The following is a 20,107-nucleotide window of genomic DNA, read 5'->3' on the forward strand; positions in this document are numbered from 1 at the left end:
AGTTATTATCATCTGAAGTCTGCACTGAAGATCATTTTTTGAACCCATTATTTGTTCTTTAGATTCAATTTCTCAACTGGAAATAGAGTCAAATCACCGGGAGAAACAAAAAACTCAATTAACTTAGATTTTTGATTTTCAGAGCTAGTTTCAAACATTTTGATCTATTTTCAGATTTGTTTATTTCAAAAAAAATTCGTCAAGATTATTATTCAACTTGGCAGCTTTGCTAGACAGGTGAGAATTACCGAAGAAGTCGTCTTTTTGTAGTCTCCTACTAGAAGTCGTCATCTGTGAATTCGAGAAATTACATCGTGAACCTATTTTTGAGACTAACATCCGTGTCACACCTATACAAGAATAATACATTTTGAATTCTGCGAAAAATGGAAAAAAAAAGAAGAAAGAGGTCCAATTTCAATTGGGTAACATTCCATGAAAGCGATGTGATCTATGTGTAAAATAGATTATTTCTTATTATTGTATCAGCTAACATCTTCAAATCCACTACGTCTTATCTGAGGGAGAGACCCACAGTCAAGTTTTTAACTGACTTAACCAAAGAAAATAAAGAATTGATATGCTGGGAGCTGAGAATAAATGATGGGAGGTATGAACAATGAATCTTTGTGTTTTGAGTTTTTATACCGAATGTCACTTATGATTCAACCTTCAGAAAAGTTAAAGATGAACGAAGAACAATTTATGATAAATGGACAGAATCCATGATTCACTGAGTTCTAGAACTATGTCACGAGGTCAATATTAAAGGGAATCCATTCTTTTTATTGTAGTTATTATTGTGTTCACCTCTTGTTGGAATGATCCGAAATTTGAAAATCCAGAAAAACAAGCGACCAACATAAAAACATGCTCTTTTTCTGTAAAGTTTCTAGTTTTGTAGAGAGATCTGGAAGTAGAAAAGTCACTGAAAATTACCTTGAAAAATGTCATTGCACCTGGTAAACTAACTTCCAGACTGAAACATTCCCATCATTCGTCTGGAAACACAAGATGATTGGAGTGATTGGATTTAGGAAATTGGATTTATTGGAAAACTCATGAAAACACGTTATCACTGCTTACTCACATATAAATTTCGTAGTTTCTATCAAGGAACTATGGTTAGAAATTTCGTAAGTAGGACATATCGGTGACAACGTTTCGAGAAAATTTAGCTGGGTCGAAAAGAACTAGAACATCTGACCAGATCAAACCCCAAAATCGTACCAATGACATGGAGATTAGGATAATCAATGGAAATTGACATGCTTCCAAAACACCGTCTTTCCAGTATTTTTGTTTTCTTGTTATTTTTGTTTATCGGGTGTCCATAAATACTTGAAATCTCTCAAATCATCATCTTCCTATTTTTGTGAAAAAAACTGGAAGGAAAAACGTTTTCCAAAAAAAGTTTGCTTAACTGATTTTTCTGACAACACACAAGAAAACTGTTTTTACCAAAAAATAATTTATCTTTGAACCAGAAGTTCTCTGAGTTGAACTCTAGCTGAATCCAGAAAGAGAAAGAAGTTGGATTACGTCAGAAACATGAATTTGCAACAAAAAAAGAAAAGAAGAGAGAAAAAGAAGAAGAACCAGATAGAACTTATCCCGGATGTCTGGAACGAGAGAAAAAGTACATATTTTTGAAAAGACAGACTGATTGGCACCCTGAACGAAGACGACGTAAAGTATTCATTATAATGTGAATATTTGAAAACGGATGTTCTTTTGAGAAGGACGTGAAAACTGGAACTCGGTGGTAATCACAACAGGAATCGTTCTTCTTGACTGAATGAGTTACTGGATTTCTAGTTTACGGAAACTATGAAAAATGAATAAGAGGAAGTATTCTCGGATCTAGGAAGGACAGGACATCATTAGGGCAACCGGGGGATGGGAAGAGGGGCAAGTGTCGAAATTTGAGAGAATGCAAATGTGGGTGGACAGAGGGAAATGAGCTGTTCTAAAGGCATTTAGCTCATTAGTTGATTGGAGAAGTAAGTCAAAGATTCCGTATAACTCTAGAAAGAAAACGATGATGACGATGAAAAGAATCTAGAAATAGATCATGAATTCAAAAATCATAAATTGAAGCTAATTGGTCACAAATCTAACAGAATTTCAGTCGAAAATAGAAAGTTTTGCCCTCGGAGAGTACAGATTTCAGAATGAGAATTACTCACGGGGAGTTTCGTTTGAATTCATTTGGACTTCTAGACATATCAAATCGAATAACAAAACTACATTCAAATACTCTTGATTCATGCGATTATAAATTCTTTTGTTGAAATGTATTACCTCATTTCAAGAACTACGCAACACGACAAAATCCATTTTGAAAACAACTCCTTCGTTGAAGAAATGGAAAAGTGGCGGGGCAACTCAGAGGAATTGTTATCGAACGAGGGAAGTGCCCTATTTTACTTTTGACCAAACTATAACTTGATTGTTCGGCTTTTAGCATTTGGGCTGTCTTTAAAAAAACTTAAACACTTTCAATTTACATCTAGAAATCCGAGTTAATTATTAAGGGTATTTTACCTCCTTGTTGTCTAACTTTTCGTTCTCTAAAAACTTGTCTCTTAATCTTTTGGAGACAAAAGACTATGTAAAAGAATTGAACACATCGAATGAGACCCAGAACGAAAAAATAACAATCCATGAAAACAATTAAATAATGGGTATGCTGCTCCGAATGCAAACCGAAAAAACCAGGAAAATTGTGTGAAACTATGAGGTAACGATGGGAACTGAAAGTGTATAATTTCAGAAAAGAGAAAAGTTTATTTGCTCCCACGCGATGGATGTGTCATTAATATATTTAGATGATCGAGATTTACTTGAAGTAAAAATAAATAAGAGTTTAATTATTTCTCTGGGTGGGAAATTATTAATAGATATATTTTTTCTCTGAAAATATTCTCTATTGATATACTGAACTCTTCTGATATTGAAGAGAATTGATTCTTCTGAACTCTAGAAGGAATTTTGAGAGAGGCATTCGTAGAATTAGTCTAGAGTAATTAGAACTTAGAGCAAAATAAGGATTGAATGTATGCTCAAAGCACAAGAATGTTCTTATTAATACGGAACTTGATATTCTCTGAATTCGAGTCATCAACATCGCACGTAGACAAATCTAGGTTTATGGACACCGACAAAAACACGTGGAAACCAAAACTTCAGAATTCAGAATTAAGATTCGTTCTCTTAGACTGGAGGACTAATCAACAGAAATGAGGATTCCAGAGAACGAATACTCATCTGCAATGTGGAAAATAAATAAAAATTCATGGGGAGGGGAAAGGGCAAGTGCGTCGCCATTTTCAGAAAATGGCTACTTTTGTATTCAACTAATTATTCATTGCCACCAAGCTAAGCGGGAAGTGAAACGTGAAACCAGATACATTTTTGCATTTTTGGGGCCGTCTATTTTTGTTATGCAGCCACTCTAGACGATGACTGAATTCAGATTTGGAGTTTTTGGAGAAAATAATCAAGGAATACGCCTTCCACAGCTACAGTGTCCTTATCTTCATTTCTTGCTGCATATCTAGAAACAGATATTTCAAGTTTTCAAAAATCTCAACAAGAGACAATAAATGCTCTTACGGAGCATGTCTTCCATGTGTCACGATGAGAAAAAGTACTCTTTGATGCATAAGAAATGAAACTCTAAACCTCCCCCATCTTTGCTCATAAACCTACCAAACTCATCGAAAAGTAACCGGAGTGCTCGACATATTTACATCCAGAAGAAGAAAAAGAATAAGAAGATAAACTCGAAGGAATCAGAATCTGTTCAAAGCACGAGCTCTTGGACCAACCGAAAACACTAATTATAAGCAAATACAGGAATATAAAGATAGGAAGATGGCTGAGAGAGCAATAAAAGAATATTCTTTCAGCCGGTGAGAAAAACAAATTTCGGAAAAAACGGCGAAGACGACTAATTTCAATTTTGAGCTCTCATCTCTTGGAATAGCAGGCCACCGATGCGGCGAAATTCTCACTTGAAGCGATACGAAAAAGGGAAAATGAGTTTGGGACGGATACTTTTTTGAACGGAAGAGAAGGTCTGTTTTCCAACAGATGACAACGTAAAGACGGAAGCATGAATCATTTTGGAATAAGGAAAATAGATGAGGGGGAGACTTACGGGGGTCAAATATTGGTGTCGTCGATAAAAATAGGAAATGAATTTAGGGATGTTGGCTGGAAACTGACGTATCTCATTTGATGTTAATTTTAATCAGCAGATTATTCAATTCAACTTCGCAAAACGTTACTTTTGTATATCCCAAACGGTCTGGTGTAATTCTCTTGAACATAATAGTCGTTATAATTGAAAAATCACGGTAACTTTTACCATAACTTAGTAAAATTTCCAAAGTTCAAAGTCCCAAGAAACGAGTATTTCATGAACGTGATCGATCTCTCATTGAAACTCTTCGAGAAAGACGGAAAAAGGCAAACCGTGAGAACTTTCGTCTATCGCGAAGATGAAACCTTGATCTCAAGAAACATCGTGACGAAGTTATGTGACTCAGATTTTGAATGAAGGAAACCAATTTTCTGAACAACCAGAAATAATAGTGCAAGATGGTATTGTTCTCATCTGGAAGTGGATGAAACAGAGTAATATAATTCATTTTCTGGACACACATTTCCTTGTTTTCGAACCAAACGAAATAATATTTATTCGTAGAAAACGAGGTTCTCTAGTTAGTTTCATCAATAGAAGGAACACTCGAATTCAACGTCATCTGTAACGAATCTAATGTAAGCATCTCACTAATCATGTAGAATAGGTAAAATGAATTATTTTCGAGTTTCTAATTTCGTCCTCTCTCCAGAAGTTGTGGTGCGAAAATAAATATTGCGGTGAGAGAGTAGCAGTGCACTGACCACCCCCGCTTCTATTTCTACTGAAATATTCTAAAAAAGAAATGCTCAGATACGAAAGCAAATAGTTTTGTGGAACGGCTCTTCTACAATCCGAAAAAGCAGAAAAACAAACGAAAAATAAATAAGAATGGCTTAAGCTTGATGACGCCCTCGGCCAAGGATGAACCAGTTTTGGGTCATTCTTATTCGTGTCAGGTTGCGGATATTCTCAGAATATGTACACTCAAAGATATCAAAAATGATGTGAAGTTAAGAGAGACATTCAGTTCAAGAATCAGGATTAATACCTTTTATGTCAGAGGTTTAAAGAATGGGCTGTGACAAATTTTACAAAGTTCGGAAGTCTATTTGAAAGATTCAAGCCCGTACTAACTAGGGAAGGCCCTCGAGTCAAAGTGGAGATATGGGACGTGACCTATATCGTTGGAAAGCTGAGAAGACGCTGATTCCAAATATATATTCAGTTTTTGCCCTCGAGGCCTGGTATTCGAGAAAAACGAGGTCAAAGTTTGGACCCCTAACAAGTCATTACCTTTCCGACGTGTTTAAAATGTCGGCAGCGTGGTGTAGGCGGTAGCAGTGTAGTCAATGCGCAGTCACTTTTTGGTTCAATTCCATCGGGCCACCAAATTTTTTTCGGTTTTTTAAGTTTCGTTTTTTATCTATTTGAACAAAACTTTCAAAAAAAACCACTTCCGGATTTAAAAAAACGAAACTTAAAAAACCGAAAAAAATTTGGTGGCCCGATGGAATTGAACCAAAAAGTGACTGCGCATTGACTACACTGCTACCGCCTACACCACGCTGCCGACATTTTAAACACGTCGGAAAGGTAATGACTTGTTAGGGGTCCAAACTTTGACCTCGTTTTTCTCGAATACCAGGCCTCGAGGGCAAAAACTGAATATATATTTGGAATCAGCGTTTTCTCAGCTTTCCAATGATATAGGTCACGTCCCATATCTCCACTTTGACTCGAGGGCCTTCCCTAGTAAGCAATATTTAAATCCTCGAGCTGCATCAGACTAACTAACCATGATCACAAAAGCAATCAGATTTCTTGAGAGATTCACTCATCTTGTTTCATAACATTGTTAATGAAAATTTACATCAGAATGATCAGAGCTCTAGAATATGAGTTTTCCGCTTGTTCTGTTGTTTTTATTCTTAAAACTCTCAATTCAAAATCAGCAATAAGGATTTTGGTTTTCCTAAAGAACTACGACTCGAAATGCCGTTTCAAAATGAGTTTTCAGTTTTTCAAGAATCGGAAAAACGCCGGTAAAGCTCAAAAAGAAAATAGAATTTTTTGTTTTGAAACGGAAGCACTTTCAAAAAACCCAAGATTTATGGTCCTCCGACATGGTGAGAACAGAATTTGACCGGGAAATAAATGCGAATGGAAACGAAATAAATGGATGGGAAAGAAATGAATGAGACCATAAGACCATTTATCAAACCACACAACACAACTTTTTTTGACCGAAACGAGAAAAGAATAAAAACCAATAATAGGGACACTTGAAAAGTTGCAAATGCTATGAATATAACTACTGTATCCGTGAAGTGGCGTGGCGAGAGGAAAAAATATGAAACGGTTTGCAACAGAGGGAGGGTCAAGTGGGAAAAGAATTCAGTCTCTGGAGACTTTCCCATCCTATCGGTGCTATCCATCGGACCTTCATCTCTGTATTCTTGACGTCTTCTTTGTCACCTTTCTGTTCAAAAACCACCCATTTTTCTACACATTTTCTGCTGGTTCTTTTAGAGATTTTTCGTATGCAGACCAATGCTCTTCCTTCTTTTTTTTCTTCTCTAGATGAACAACATAGAAGATTAGAAGGTGTCAGAGCAGCAACTTTCGACAAAGTACATAACAAATGAAGAAAGGCAAAAAAAAGAGAAAGATATTTCTCGAGATCAACGGGGAAAAAAGATCGAACGCAGTTTTTGACAGAAGAGAGAAGCGACATAAGTAATTTGATAGGATACAAGGGACTCCCAATTTTTGAGGGTAGCGAAGAAAAATGAAAAATGAAAAAGAGCAAGCACGTGGCAAGTGGTTCAGCACAATCCACGTCACATATTCGCTGTCAGAAGCAGACGAATTTGTTGGATCAAACACGAACTGAGAGCACACACAAACACACACCACGAAGCGATTAAATGTTTCGAACGAGGTAATTGTTGTAAGTGCGTGCATTTGCAAATGTGTGCATTTACATGAGAACAAAAAGAAATTGAGATGGAGAAAAAGTTCAAAGAAGAAGAAAAAACTGAAGGCATGAGTAGGAGGAGCACATGGATTTTAGGGGGAGAAAAGTGTAAAATGAGAAGTAAGAGGAACTAATTAAACTAGATGAAAAGTGGTTCAGATGACAAGATGTTGGAAAAGAAAGTACAGAGGTCAACATGTAATAATAAAGAGAAAATTCGAGTGTGACAACTTGAATAAAGATTTCAGACAGCATTAAAAAAAGGACAATTGACTTCTGAAAACGGTTTCTAATGTTTAGAACAGAAGTTCAAAACTAAATGAAAACGAAAAAAAACAAATATAAAAGTAGGAGACTTTGCGTTCACAGAATAAATATTTGACAGTTGCTAATCCTTTTGGGTTCACTTTATCATAAATATTTTCATGGGTTGACAACGAAAGATGGTCTTCTGATTGAACTTTCGTTCTTATTTAGTTTTTTAAAATTACCATATATTGCTCAACTGCTCTTAAAACAGCACGAAAACCCTGAAAACGGAAAGACTTCATGAGTAGAATAAAAATTGTTGACCATCAAATACAAGAATCTCATATTGATCTCAAAAACTCACTTGACACATTGTTTCCATAACCGTGGGACAATTCGAGGAGCAATTCAAAAGAGTATAGACGTCTCAACCGCCCATCTACTTCGAATAGTAACATTCTGATTGTCATATGACTAATACTATAATAGTAGCCACTTGTTTTTTCACTTCGTATCTTGAACAGTGAATGGAAAAATAGAAAAACTCATGAAGCCAAATGAAGATGAGTCGCTACAATTCTGGATCAAAAATCTTGATTGAAAACCTTGAAAACCCAAAAATGCCGAAGCCATCGAGGAAATAGAGGCTAGAATTAGAACAGGGGGAGATGAAGAGGTTTCCTTCCTAAAAACAAGCCGTTTTGAAAGTTAGTAAGTCATAAAAACATGGGAAGAACACTTGGGAAATTCGATACATTCATACATTCACAGTTCTCATATTCTGAAAAAAAACAGAGGTGAAAGACATCGAAATAACAAAGTTCAGTGAGAATTAAATGACAAAGGGGACAAAGAAAAATAGATTCATTTGGATATTTCTTTTTTTTAATTATGGTTCGTATGAGATTTATTCCAGATAAAGTCCAAAAGTTTATTATGAGAATATGCAATTACCAAATTCCGAACCATCCTTTACAAATAGAAACTGGACAGTACGTTCCTTGTTGAATTAACAATAGTTTAGCATTATCATCCCCAACATAAACATTTCCAGCATCGTCAGTTTTCCAGCCATTTCCTTGCCAATACTGCTCATAATATCCTAGAGTTGTCGACTCTTCAGGAGCCTGAAAGAAACTCAAAAAGCGAGTAAAAAGAATGAGAGCACTGAGATCAAATCACAATTGAAATGGATACCTCAGTTGTAGTTTCACTTGTCGCACCGCCTCCTGCAGGACATCCGTTTGCATTCTGACATGTCGGACATCCATTGCAAGTTGGTTGAGGTTGAAGAAATGACAAGGTCAGGTGAATGAGAATAGAGATCGGAATGAGAGCAGAGAACGGGCGGCTCATTCTGGAAAACAATAGTATGGATCACGTGGCAAAAGGTGTCAGGGAGGATAGCGAGATCCAAATCTAATTAAAATGAGAAAAAATAAGTTACATTTATCGGAGCTTAGCGTCCTTCTATACTCTAGAAAAAGGAGATTAACAGGCCATCTCGTGTTCTCAAAATATTGACTAGGGCCATAGGTTTTAGGAAATCAGAGTTTAACAGAAATAAACTTTACCAGACACCAGCAGATCTTAAATTGAAATTGATAAAGTAATAGTACATGTGACGAAGTATCATACTTAGTTTCTAAGTTAACAACTTTCCGTATAGACCATTCTTGGAGTGATGCAGCACCACAAATATCTTTGACGAATTTCAGTTAATGTTAATATGATTTTATAAAGCTATCTATGAAGAACATGTAAAAAAAGTTAGCAACTATAAAAATGAAGGTCTCGGTTTGTTTCGAACATCTTACAACATTTGTAATGAAGGAAAGATCAGTTACTGATATTTTTTCTCAACTGAAATCATGTCTCCTTTCGTGAGTACTGTTTTTCAATTCCGTTTAATTCATGTATTCTTTCCAATTTTGAATTTGAAGCATCACATCTTGTTTTATTTTTTCTAGTACTGTTCGTCCTAGAATCATATGGTTTTCATAATTGATTATCGGAATGACCAACTTCGAAACATCATAAATTGATAACGAAAAAAGAAATGTTTACAGACTTTGGAAAGAAAATAAATACATGTGATAATTAAGTAGGGGAGAGGTTGTTTGATTTCTTAAAATCTATGAAAAACGGAAAAAACTCGAGAAATCAAACATCGAACACATGAAGAAGTGTTCAATAGTTGGAATGCCAGGAAGGCAGACATCCAGATGAGTGTGAGAAAAAAGGTCGAAAAAACGCGAAGACAGAGATAACATATCTTCTCGGAACGAACAGGATTTCTCCTAGTATCAGTGGCATTTATATCTTTTTATTCTTCTAAAAACGTTGTTCGCATCCTCTTTTTATCTTAAAAGACCTGTGACGAATTCACAGTCGTTTTTATGCGTTTATTTATTTCAATTTTATTTATATTCAAAGATAAAGACAATTTTTCAACAAAAAAGGAAAATAATACGATGGTAGATGTGTTGTACCGAATAATATGGAATATTTTGAATTGAAATGAAGTCGATTGGATCCAGAAGATTAGTTCGATGCGGCCCACTGCTCCAGTTCTTCCATTGTACTCATCTTGCGGAACTTGCCACGACGTCCAGCACGGGTCAGTTCTCCGGATGGCGCTTCCGGTAGTTCAGTTGGAACTTCAGGAAGTTTTGAGGTGGACATCTCACCAACATTCTACAAAATTATTATTGATATGAACGTAGGATTTAGAGAGGTTTATACAATCCATACTGAACTAAAATCTGTGAATTATCACTTCAAAAAACAACTCACATCCTGCAATTCTTGTAACTCTTGCATCAATTCATCTTCATCTGCCACGTCTCCGATTGGGGCCGAGATCGCTTCATTGAGTTCTCCAGAAATTGCCAACCCGTCGGCGATCTCATCCATCAAATCGTGTACTTTATCAATATCCATCTTGGCATGCTCCTTCTTCAAAGTTTCATTTGTTTTTCCAAGAACATCGATGACTTCATTATGCATTCCAACATTCTCGAGAGCACCTCGTTGAGCTTCTAATTTCGTGAGAACCTGGTAAAACGAGAAATTATTTGAATCAACCGAAATGCTCACTCACTCCATCAATACGACTCAACTCCTGTTCATGATGCTTCTTTCTTCTCAATGCGGCCAATGCCAATTTCTTATTCGTTTTCATGTGTTTCTTGGCTGCTTCAATCTCTTGTTCAATACGAAGTTCGAAATATTCTTGCTTCTTAATCAGAAGTTCTTCGGCATCTCTCAAATTTCCAATGGCTTCTTCAGCAGTTGGAGCCTTTCTTTTACGGCTCTTCTCCTTGATTTTTTCTTTGATTTTGTGAGCTTCCTCATGCATACGGTCGAAGAACCACGACATCTTGAACGGCATTTTGAATCAATGGTTTAAAAGAGAGTAGAAAAGAATAGGAAGGTAACTATGAAGAGTGAAGGAACGGAAATGGCGGGTAAATGAAGTGTACCAAAATGGGCGGTGCGTGGAGGACACCGACTCATTAACTATACAAGTATACATGAGAGGTCTAGAGACATAAATGTAGACATTGTTTACCGGAAGAAAAAGACAACAAAACTGATAAGTTATTAGGAAATTGTTTGAAGCTGAAACAAAAACAAGGTTTATACAAAAATATAATTTTTCACGTATTTTGGGTGCCAAGCTTGTAAAAACAAGTAATATTTTGAAATGACCATTGATAGTGAGTTGCTTCCATGATTAAAAATAGAAAACCTTATGGTTTTGAGTTCAGCTTGTCAAGAAGAAGATGAACGTGTGGTTCTTACTGTACCTATACTTTTGAACTTGAAAGAACAGTTGTTACGAAACAAAAAAGACTAGTCATCAATGTCCACGTCATTATGCTAATTCAAAACTGTCACCTTTTGTTACCAAAGTTTTTGAAAACACAATCCAAGCTGTTACTGAAAAAGTTTTTTATAGCAGAAAAGTGCATGTCTTGCTATTCGATAAAACGAAAGAAAGGGTGATCTGAAAAATTGAAAAAAAAAAAACGAAAGCGAAAAAAGTAGAGGAAAATGTGGGCACTTGGAGAGATTCTTCTCCTCATCTCTCCTTCCGCCGCGACGGGCCGCTCACAACAAACAGCGAGTCAGGGACATTGAGAAAAAAGATTAGAGACGCAGAGATCCATCTTGGCCACACTATTTCTCTTTGACCCTTTGAAATTTTTACTGTCTTTGTTTCAATGGTAATGAGAAAAGTGTTTATGAAGGTGAAAGGTGACAAACTATTTGACAGAAATGTACATCATGCAGCGCAAATAAATTATGAACTTGGAAAAGATTTTAAAATGAAACTCTAACTAATTGAGCATCGTGTGATCTTCGAAAATGTTCCTTCGTTGTTCTTCAACTTTCTTCATCCATCGATTTTGCTCGGCCTCGACTCTTCCGAGAACATCTGTAGAAAATACTTGGGAAAAGCTAGAATCATAAAGTTCGGTTGGTTCACTTACTACTTCTCGCTCTCGTTGTTCCTTGTGTATCCATCGAATTACTGGCAGTGGATGACTCATCATCTGTAGACGGAGCAGCTGCGAAGATATTATCCTCCATTTCATCATTATGTTGTTGATAACTAATTGATAGTCTTTTCTTACGAAGCATGGGATCCAAGCACATAAGAAACACCATATATCCAGTGAGAACTGCGATTACACATATCACGAAAATGACAACGACTTTCAGGAGCACAGTATTCCTCGATTCGTATCTGCAGTCACAATTTGCAAGGAAAGCGTCCATGTGTGTCTCGTCGACAAGATTGCTGACTTGATCTTTCACGATGTTATTTGGTTTACTGAAAAACATGTACAATGACTAAAAAATAATTTGAAAATTAAGTTTTCTGATTTTTACTGTTTGTTAACTCATTTACGAAGAGAAGGATTTCTTGTGAAAGCAAGAAGATCTCAAAAACTTTTTTTTGAATTTGTGGATATGTTTATCCACATGAAATTGTATGTTCAATGCATGTAAATACCTGACCTATCAATAAATCGAACAACTAGTTCAGTTATTAATCCACACTCGTAAATTGATGTCAGACAGATGAATTTGAAAGTGATAAATACCTACCAGTGACTAGGCTCTATGTTGGTTTTTGTGTAGAACCGTCTCTTTAGCCCATCTGACTTCTCTGTTGCATTTTCAGCCACATCGAGGAACTTCAGAAGACTGGGACAAATACATCTACATCTCGTGTCTTCGAAATTGGCCTGAAAGATTGTCGTTTTAACCAGTAAACGATTCTCATTAAATAGCTTCTACCTCTGTTCCGGCTTCGGAGTAACCAAGGAGTAACAGGAATGCAACCAATAAATAGAACATTATATCTGTAAAATTCGATAGTTAAAATTGGGAAATCGTTTCTCAAAGCATATTTTTCGGATAAAAGGAAAAAGTTGACAAAAATTCGCCGGAAAATGAGAAAGAGCAAGCCTGTCCATGGTGGCGCGTTTTTCGAGAGTTTGCGCGTTCCTTGTGTCGAACGACGAAAATTTACAACTGCTGTCATAAACATTGAATATTTTAATTTCCTCTGCTTAAAACCAATTACCTAAATTAATTTTAGTCATGTCCAAGCCATTCTTCAAACCATCAGCTTTAGCACAAAAAGCAGAGAAAATGTGGTCAGAAAGTGAGTTTTATTTAATTTTTAAAATATAGGTTTGATCACGTGTGTTTGCAGGCAAGTCAGACTACTCGGCTACTCATTCCACTGTGACACATGTTCATCTGGATAAGAAATCGTTAGGAGATATTATTCCAAAAAATACTTCTGCCTCGAAAGAGAAGGTAAGGGAAAAAGAAGATTCCAATTTCGATTAATCGATTTTCAGGAGGTTGAAGAGGCTGCTGCTCCCCAATTCGTTTTCGGATCCAAAATTGCTGATAGAGTTGTGAAACAGGACGGAGAAGCTTCGAAGTCTGGCGAATCCGAAGAGAAAACAATGACGGCAACCGAGCTCTTCAAAACTGCCGTCAAAAAAGATGACGAGGTATGGGAAACTTGAAATGATTATCAAAAAATCATCAATTTCAGAAAAATGGAGCGAAAAACTTCAGAGAAGAAGCTGAACAAGAAGCGGAAAGAGCAAAAGAAGCCGAGAAGCAACACGCTGGAACAAGTGCTGTTGAAATTACCACTGGAGAGGAAAATGATACGAATATCTTCCAGGTAAATAAAAATCCCAGAAACAAATATCAAATAATTTTCTCAGGCTCCATGCAAAATTTGGGCATTCGATAAAGCACGCAATGCGTATTCCGAGAAAGGAGTTTGCACTCTTCGAATCAACAAACGTGTGGAAAAGGGCCTGACGCATCATCGTATTGGTAAATATTCCCTTTTTTATTTCACACAATACATTGTTTTTAGTTGCGAGAACGTCATCTGGTACTCTCCGCGTCATCATTAACTCAAAAATCTTCTCAGATATGCTCTTGGAACGGGTTGACAAACGTGTCAGGGTAAGTTTTTTTTCTGAAATGACCCAAAATAGATAAACATACTTTTTTCCAGATTTCTGCAATGGGACCTGAAATCAGTGGTGTTCAGATCTTCCTTCTAAAAATAGGCTTCACGAAAACCGAAACGATCCCAGATTCTGAGATTTTCTATAACATAATGAGTGATTTGCTGAAATTGGAGAAAGGAGAGAATTGCCGAAAGAGAAAAGCTGATTGTGATCTGAATGCTTCAACAGTAAAAATCAAGGATGGTAAAGAAGATGATAATGAACAAGATCAAGTTGATGAAGGATTCGTTATCGTCAACAAACCTACTGATGAAGAGGTCAACGAGACCGTAACGGCACAAGAAGAAGCACAAGAAGAATCGACTTCCGAAGCTACTACTCCTGCTGAAGAAACAACTTCCGATGCTACTACTCCTGCTGAAGAATCAACTTCCGATGCTACTACTCCTGCTGAATAATCATATAACGAAGTTCTAACTTTTATCATTTTTTCTGTAGCCCAGTGCGCTCGTTCCCCAATCCCAACCCAAATGGTCTCCTGCGTTCTTCTCAATCAAATCACTGACCTTTAAAATGAATTTTACTTTGGTGTCCTTTCCCTATCCATCTAGATTACTCCACATTTCCTAACCTTCCAATTTCGTTTACTTTTTTTATCCCTATTCTTCCTTTGGTGTGTTTTTTTTTTCTTTTGTCGAATATATTTGGTATGTGAAAAAGAGAAGAGTTTGCAATAAAATGCAGAAAAATACAATCAGAAAGACAGAGACAAAAGCAATTCGGTTATCAGTGGCGCTCTCGCTGAAGAAAGAGAAGGAGGAGTAAAAGATAACAGTCGTTGTGGGGTGATCGATTCTGAATTCAATTTGGCAGCATCATGATCACTTATCACCTTTCTCGTCTTTGTCCATAAGCTTTTCTCTTGTTAAATGAGAAAGTTCAGAGACCGATTTTCCTTTTTTGGCTCCAAGGATTTTCGATTTGTATCATTAGAAAGTTTACATCATCTGAAACAAACCACGCGTTGGTTGTTTCACAGAAGTATCATTTGATCAAAAGTCGAAAACTTTATCGTTCTGATAAGAGGTCGTATGTACCCGCATTGCCATCTTAACATGGAATCGTCTCATTTTTTTCTTCAATGCTATTTGGTTTTTTTTTCGATTGCAGAATGCCAAACAACTAACTTTGCAAACGTCTTCTTCTAGTTTCCCAACTTTCATTTTTCCTTTTTCTTCAAAAATTGATCATAAATCTCATTTCTAAATTCTATTTTACTAGTTAAGAACCCTCTCAAAAAATGGTTCTCTTTGGAAGAGGTTTGCTTGCCGCCGGTCGAATTGCTCTACGAAGACCGACGATTGCACGTCATCTACAGTATGACGCATTTGTTGATAGACATATTGGACCAAGACGATTGGAACAACAGCAAATGCTCGATTTCATTGGATACAAAGTTAGTTAAATTTATGTGAAAACGAAAAACAAAAAAAAAAATTTTAGGATCTCGACGATCTGACTGGAACAAATGTCCCAAATATGATCAAACTCGAAAGGGCAATGGAGCTTCCAGCACCACTCGATGAGTACAAAATGCTCAAAGAACTCGAAGCAATCGCTTCTCAAAACAAAATCTATAGAAGTTATATCGGAATGGGATACTATGATACGATTGTTCCAGCTGTAATCTCTAGAAATATCCTTCAAAACATTGGATGGATCTCTCAATACACTCCGTATCAAGCTGAGATTTCTCAAGGAAGACTTGAATCTCTTCTTAATTTCCAAACTATGGTAACTTGAGTTTTCGGAATTTGTAACCAATCAAGAGATTTCAGATTGCTGAAATGACTGGACTTCCAACTACAAACGCATCTCTTCTGGATGAAGCTACCGCTTCGGCGGAAGCTGTTGCATTGGCGGCTAGAACTACAAAGAGAAACAAAGTGATTGTTGATTCATTCTGCCATCCTCAGAATTTGGATGTCATCAAAACGCGTAGTGACCCACTTGGAATTGATATTGAAGTTTGTGACGCTGTAGAAGGATTCGAATTCGATGAGAAAGTTGCTGCTGTAGTAGTCCAGTATCCAAATACGGAAGGACGAATTCATCAATTTGATGAGTTGATCGAGAAAGCTCACAAGAATAAATCAATAGTCATCATGGTTTGTGATCTATTGTCATTGACAATTCTCCGTTCACCAGGAGATCTTGGAGCAGATATTGCTGTTGGATCAGCTCAAAGATTCGGAGTTCCTTTGGGTTATGGAGGACCACACGCTGGATTCATGGCAGTTGCAAAGAACGATTCGAAGAATGCGTTGGGAAGAAATATGCCAGGAAGAATCATTGGAGTTACTAAGTGAGTTTTACTCTGAGATTTTCTTGAATTCTTTCTTTTAAATAGAGATGCAAATGGAAATCGTGCTCTCCGTTTGGCTCTCCAAACTCGTGAACAACATATTCGTCGTGACAAAGCAACAAGTAACATCTGTACTGCTCAAGCACTTCTTGCCAATATGTCTGCAATGTATGCAGTTTACCATGGACCACAGAGACTCACTGAAATCGCCAGAGGAATTCATAAATCAACTGCTTATCTCGCTACTCGTAAGTTTTGTGTGTTGTGCTCAATTCTAGTATAATTTTGTTTCAGACCTCAGAAACGCCGGTCACGAAATCGTGCACAAAGAATATTTTGACACTTTGAAAGTTCGTCTGAAGAACGGAGAAGCTCTCGAGGAATTGAAGAAGAGAGCTGAAGAAATGAAGATGAATTTCCGATTCTACGACAATGGAGATGTTGGAGTATCACTCGATGAGACTGTCAAGTCTGAAGATTTGATGGATATTATCTATACATTCAACGGAACAACTGAAAAGGATGTGGTTGGTTTTTTTTTTTTGAAAGTTCCACATCTCAAAATATTTTAATTTTTAGACGAAACTTCGTGAGGAACGTTGGGAAGTAGCTTGTCCTTTGATTGGAAACTCCCCACACTCTCGATCTTCTCTCTTCCTCCAACATCCAGTATTCAATACTTATCACAGTGAGCAACAGCTTGTTCGTTATATGAAAAGATTGGAGAATAAGGATGTATCACTTGTTCATTCAATGATTCCACTTGGTAGTTGTACCATGAAATTGAATGCTTCTGCTGAACTTATCGTGAGTTTTGATGGATACCAGTAGCTACTTACATTTTGATTTTTCAGCCAATCACATGGCCAACACTGTCTTCAATCCATCCATTTGCCCCAATTGAACAAGCTAAAGGATACAGTCAAATATTCGGAGATCTCGAACATTGGCTCTGTGAAATCACTGGATACGACAACTTCAGTCTTCAACCAAATTCTGGAGCCAACGGAGAATATGCTGGGCTACTTGCCATTCGTAATTATTTGATTCACAAAGGACAAGAGCAGAGAAATGTAGATATTTTGAGATGATATTGTTATTGAATCAAACATTTTCAGATTTGTCTCATTCCAACATCTGCTCATGGAACAAATCCAGCATCAGCTCAGATGGCAAACATGAAAGTGGTCGTTGTGGATTCAGATCACCACGGAAACATCAATTATAAGGATTTGGCAGCAAAGGCAGAGAAATACTCTAACCAGTTGGCTGCTATAATGGTCACCTACCCATCTACTCATGGAGTTTTCGAATCTTCCATTCGCGATGTTTGTGATAAAGTTCACGAGCACGGAGGACAAGTTTATTTGGATGGAGCCAACATGAATGCTCAAGTTGGACTGTGTCGTCCAGGAGACTACGGTAGTGACGTGTCACATTTGAATCTTCACAAAACATTCTGTATTCCACACGGAGGAGGTGGTCCAGGTGTCGGACCAATTGGAGTGTATGTCACTTTTTTCAGCTAGATTGTCTCAACATGCTATAATTTCAGTAAAAAGCATCTTGCTCCATTCCTCCCAGGTCATTCTGTCATCCCTGTTCAAGGTCGTAAAGCTGGATCCGTTGCCTCTGCACCATATGGATCAGCCAGTATTCTCGCAATCACTTGGGCTTATATCCGTATGATGGGAGCCACTGGACTTCGTGAAGCATCTCAAGTTGCTATTCTCAATGCTAACTACATGGCGAAACGATTGGAGAACGAGTACCGTATTGTGTACAAAGGTTTGTTTGATATCATCCTGTAGTGCAGTAGATAGAAAATGGAATTTCAGATGAACAAGGTCTTGTAGCTCACGAGTTTATTATGGATTGCAAACCATTCAAAAAGCACGGAATTGAAGTTGTTGACATCGCAAAACGATTGATGGACTACGGTTTCCATTCACCTACAATGTCGTGGCCAGTTCATGATTGTCTTATGATTGAGCCAACTGAATCAGGTTAGAATTTCTGAAAAAAAAAACAAAATCAAGCACTTCATTCCGAATTTACAGAAGACAAAGGAGAAATGGACAGACTTGTCGATGCTCTTCTTGCCATCCGTGAAGAGATCCGTCAAGTTGAGAACGGAACACTCGATAAGCACTTGAATCCATTGAAAATGGCACCACACACATTGGAGAAAGTGACATCTGACACGTGGAATATGCCATATTCTCGTGAATTGGCAGCGTTCCCGAAACCTTGGTGCTCTCACAAGGCATGGCCAACAGTTGGAAGGGTAGATGATCAATACGGAGATCGCAACTTGGTCTGCACGTGTCCACCAATTGAATCCTATCAATAGAGTCGTTTTCATCTAGTTTTTTAACGTTCGGGTCCGATTTTTATCTGGTTTTATTCTATTCAAAAATAAATAAAATTGATAGAACAATTTTTTAAAATACAAGAAATACAAACAGTGGAATTTTCTAAAATCAAAAATTGCGCCATATCCGCTGAAAAACAAGACATATCTTGAAAAAGATATGATAAATTGTGTCGAAGCTGTAGCTGGTATGGAACATTCTCTGATGAAATTGAAATATTTTTTCAGAAGGTTTCAAAAAATTCTTGCAAAGAGATTTTATTTTCATTTAAGTTCGAATAAAACTAATGTGATTCTAGGTAAATTGAAGGATCGGGCATGAGAATACATCCAAGCCCTGCTTCTACAGCGAATTTCCATCAACCTCCAAACGACGAAGAAGTTTCTAAAGGCGTTGTCATGAGGAATATCATGCTTGATATCAGAAGTAATTGATTAGGACCGTAAACTGAAGACACGGCATTACGGACATCAAATTGATAAACACATTTCAACCTCCCGAAAAGCTATAAACGGTTGGCGACCGGTGACGGCATTTTACGATTCTTTTTTTCAATTCTGTTTCAGACTAAACATTTTTCGAAACTCAGAAGTGACTTCCTTCATGAAAAATTGTGATGTCATTACCATCGTTCATTATTATTCTCATATTCGTTATTCCTGAATTGAAATCTCTCGATGTCGATTTAGGAGGACTCGTGAAACAAACAGTTGCTGGAAATGAAAGAGCTCTTCATAACTGTAGTGTTGATCAAGATCAAGTTCTTCAACAATGTTACATCAATATGTTTATTTCATATGGATTGAACGTGACTAGTCTACCTTCAGCAGAAGATGATCCATTCAAAAGTATCCGATATGATGCTACTGGAATGTGTAGGTGAGTGAGACAATTACAGTATCCGAGTTATGAAATACTGCTCAACAAGACCTATTACAGTAGTTATTCCGCTCTTCGTCATTGTCACAGTGACGTCATCGACAGTTGTCTCAATTATAACACATTCAATGCGATATTTGGTTCTGAATCTAATGCAGCATATTACATTTCTCAAACTGCATTCCTTCAGTTTTATTGTGATTATGGAGCTGATTGTGAGTCCATTGATTGAAACCGTTTAGATACCAATAGTCTCTGAAATATTTTCAGTTGTCGCTTACTATGAATGTATGCAAGCAGTCAGTTTGAATGATTTGACTGACACAATCTACACAGAATGTTCTGTTTTAGAAGTCGGATCTTGCGAGTTCGTTGTTTCAGTTGAGACATCTGTTTATTCCAGAATATTTTCAGCTCAGTTTCTAGTGCAACACAATGCGAACGGGCAGTTGTTCGGAAGTCATGTGGAAAGAGTGGTGTCAAATCATACTGTCAATATCAGAAGATTCTAACTCAAATGACAGGATGGAACTTTTGTGAATACATGCCCTGTGTTAATTCATCGAAATCTACAAACGTATTTTT

General features: G+C 37.0%; 7 protein-coding genes across 7 annotated transcripts; 4 read left to right on the forward strand and 3 right to left on the reverse strand.

The window, feature by feature from the left end:
- Positions 1-8,329: 8,329 nt before the first annotated feature.
- GCK72_006167 (uncharacterized protein) lies at positions 8,330-8,735 on the reverse strand (the record flags this gene model as incomplete). Its single annotated transcript, XM_003113711.2, has 2 exons — positions 8,330-8,506; positions 8,577-8,735. The coding sequence occupies 2 exons, from the start codon at positions 8,733-8,735 to the stop codon at positions 8,330-8,332; spliced, it is 336 nt and encodes a 111-aa protein (XP_003113759.2).
- A 1,164-nt stretch (positions 8,736-9,899) lies between these two features.
- GCK72_006168 (uncharacterized protein) lies at positions 9,900-10,416 on the forward strand (the record flags this gene model as incomplete). Its single annotated transcript, XM_053725504.1, has 2 exons — positions 9,900-9,999; positions 10,046-10,416. The coding sequence occupies 2 exons, from the start codon at positions 9,900-9,902 to the stop codon at positions 10,414-10,416; spliced, it is 471 nt and encodes a 156-aa protein (XP_053589698.1).
- GCK72_006169 (uncharacterized protein) lies at positions 9,924-10,773 on the reverse strand (the record flags this gene model as incomplete). Its single annotated transcript, XM_003113464.2, has 3 exons — positions 9,924-10,076; positions 10,176-10,436; positions 10,483-10,773. The coding sequence occupies 3 exons, from the start codon at positions 10,771-10,773 to the stop codon at positions 9,924-9,926; spliced, it is 705 nt and encodes a 234-aa protein (XP_003113512.1).
- A 952-nt stretch (positions 10,774-11,725) lies between these two features.
- On the reverse strand, positions 11,726-12,752 carry GCK72_006170 (uncharacterized protein; the record flags this gene model as incomplete). The annotated part of the gene is made up of 4 exons (XM_003113409.2): positions 11,726-11,823; positions 11,879-12,222; positions 12,501-12,640; positions 12,693-12,752. 4 exons carry the CDS (start codon positions 12,750-12,752, stop codon positions 11,726-11,728), a joined length of 642 nt encoding a protein of 213 aa, XP_003113457.2.
- A 246-nt stretch (positions 12,753-12,998) lies between these two features.
- On the forward strand, positions 12,999-14,361 carry GCK72_006171 (uncharacterized protein; the record flags this gene model as incomplete). The annotated part of the gene is made up of 7 exons (XM_003113873.2): positions 12,999-13,062; positions 13,114-13,220; positions 13,265-13,423; positions 13,468-13,602; positions 13,646-13,760; positions 13,804-13,895; positions 13,948-14,361. The coding sequence occupies 7 exons, from the start codon at positions 12,999-13,001 to the stop codon at positions 14,359-14,361; spliced, it is 1,086 nt and encodes a 361-aa protein (XP_003113921.2).
- An 842-nt stretch (positions 14,362-15,203) lies between these two features.
- GCK72_006172 (uncharacterized protein) lies at positions 15,204-18,621 on the forward strand (the record flags this gene model as incomplete). Its single annotated transcript, XM_053725505.1, has 11 exons — positions 15,204-15,359; positions 15,407-15,697; positions 15,742-16,268; positions 16,314-16,516; positions 16,563-16,795; positions 16,848-17,075; positions 17,123-17,341; positions 17,387-17,775; positions 17,824-18,056; positions 18,107-18,274; positions 18,329-18,621. 11 exons carry the CDS (start codon positions 15,204-15,206, stop codon positions 18,619-18,621), a joined length of 2,940 nt encoding a protein of 979 aa, XP_053589699.1.
- A 638-nt stretch (positions 18,622-19,259) lies between these two features.
- GCK72_006173 (uncharacterized protein) lies at positions 19,260-20,034 on the forward strand (the record flags this gene model as incomplete). Its single annotated transcript, XM_053725506.1, has 3 exons — positions 19,260-19,522; positions 19,583-19,737; positions 19,793-20,034. 3 exons carry the CDS (start codon positions 19,260-19,262, stop codon positions 20,032-20,034), a joined length of 660 nt encoding a protein of 219 aa, XP_053589700.1.
- Between the last annotated feature and the right edge of the window lie 73 nt (positions 20,035-20,107).

Source organism: Caenorhabditis remanei, chromosome II (assembly GCF_010183535.1).
Source record: "Caenorhabditis remanei strain PX506 chromosome II, whole genome shotgun sequence".
In the NCBI taxonomy this organism is placed as follows: domain Eukaryota; kingdom Metazoa; phylum Nematoda; class Chromadorea; order Rhabditida; family Rhabditidae; genus Caenorhabditis; species Caenorhabditis remanei.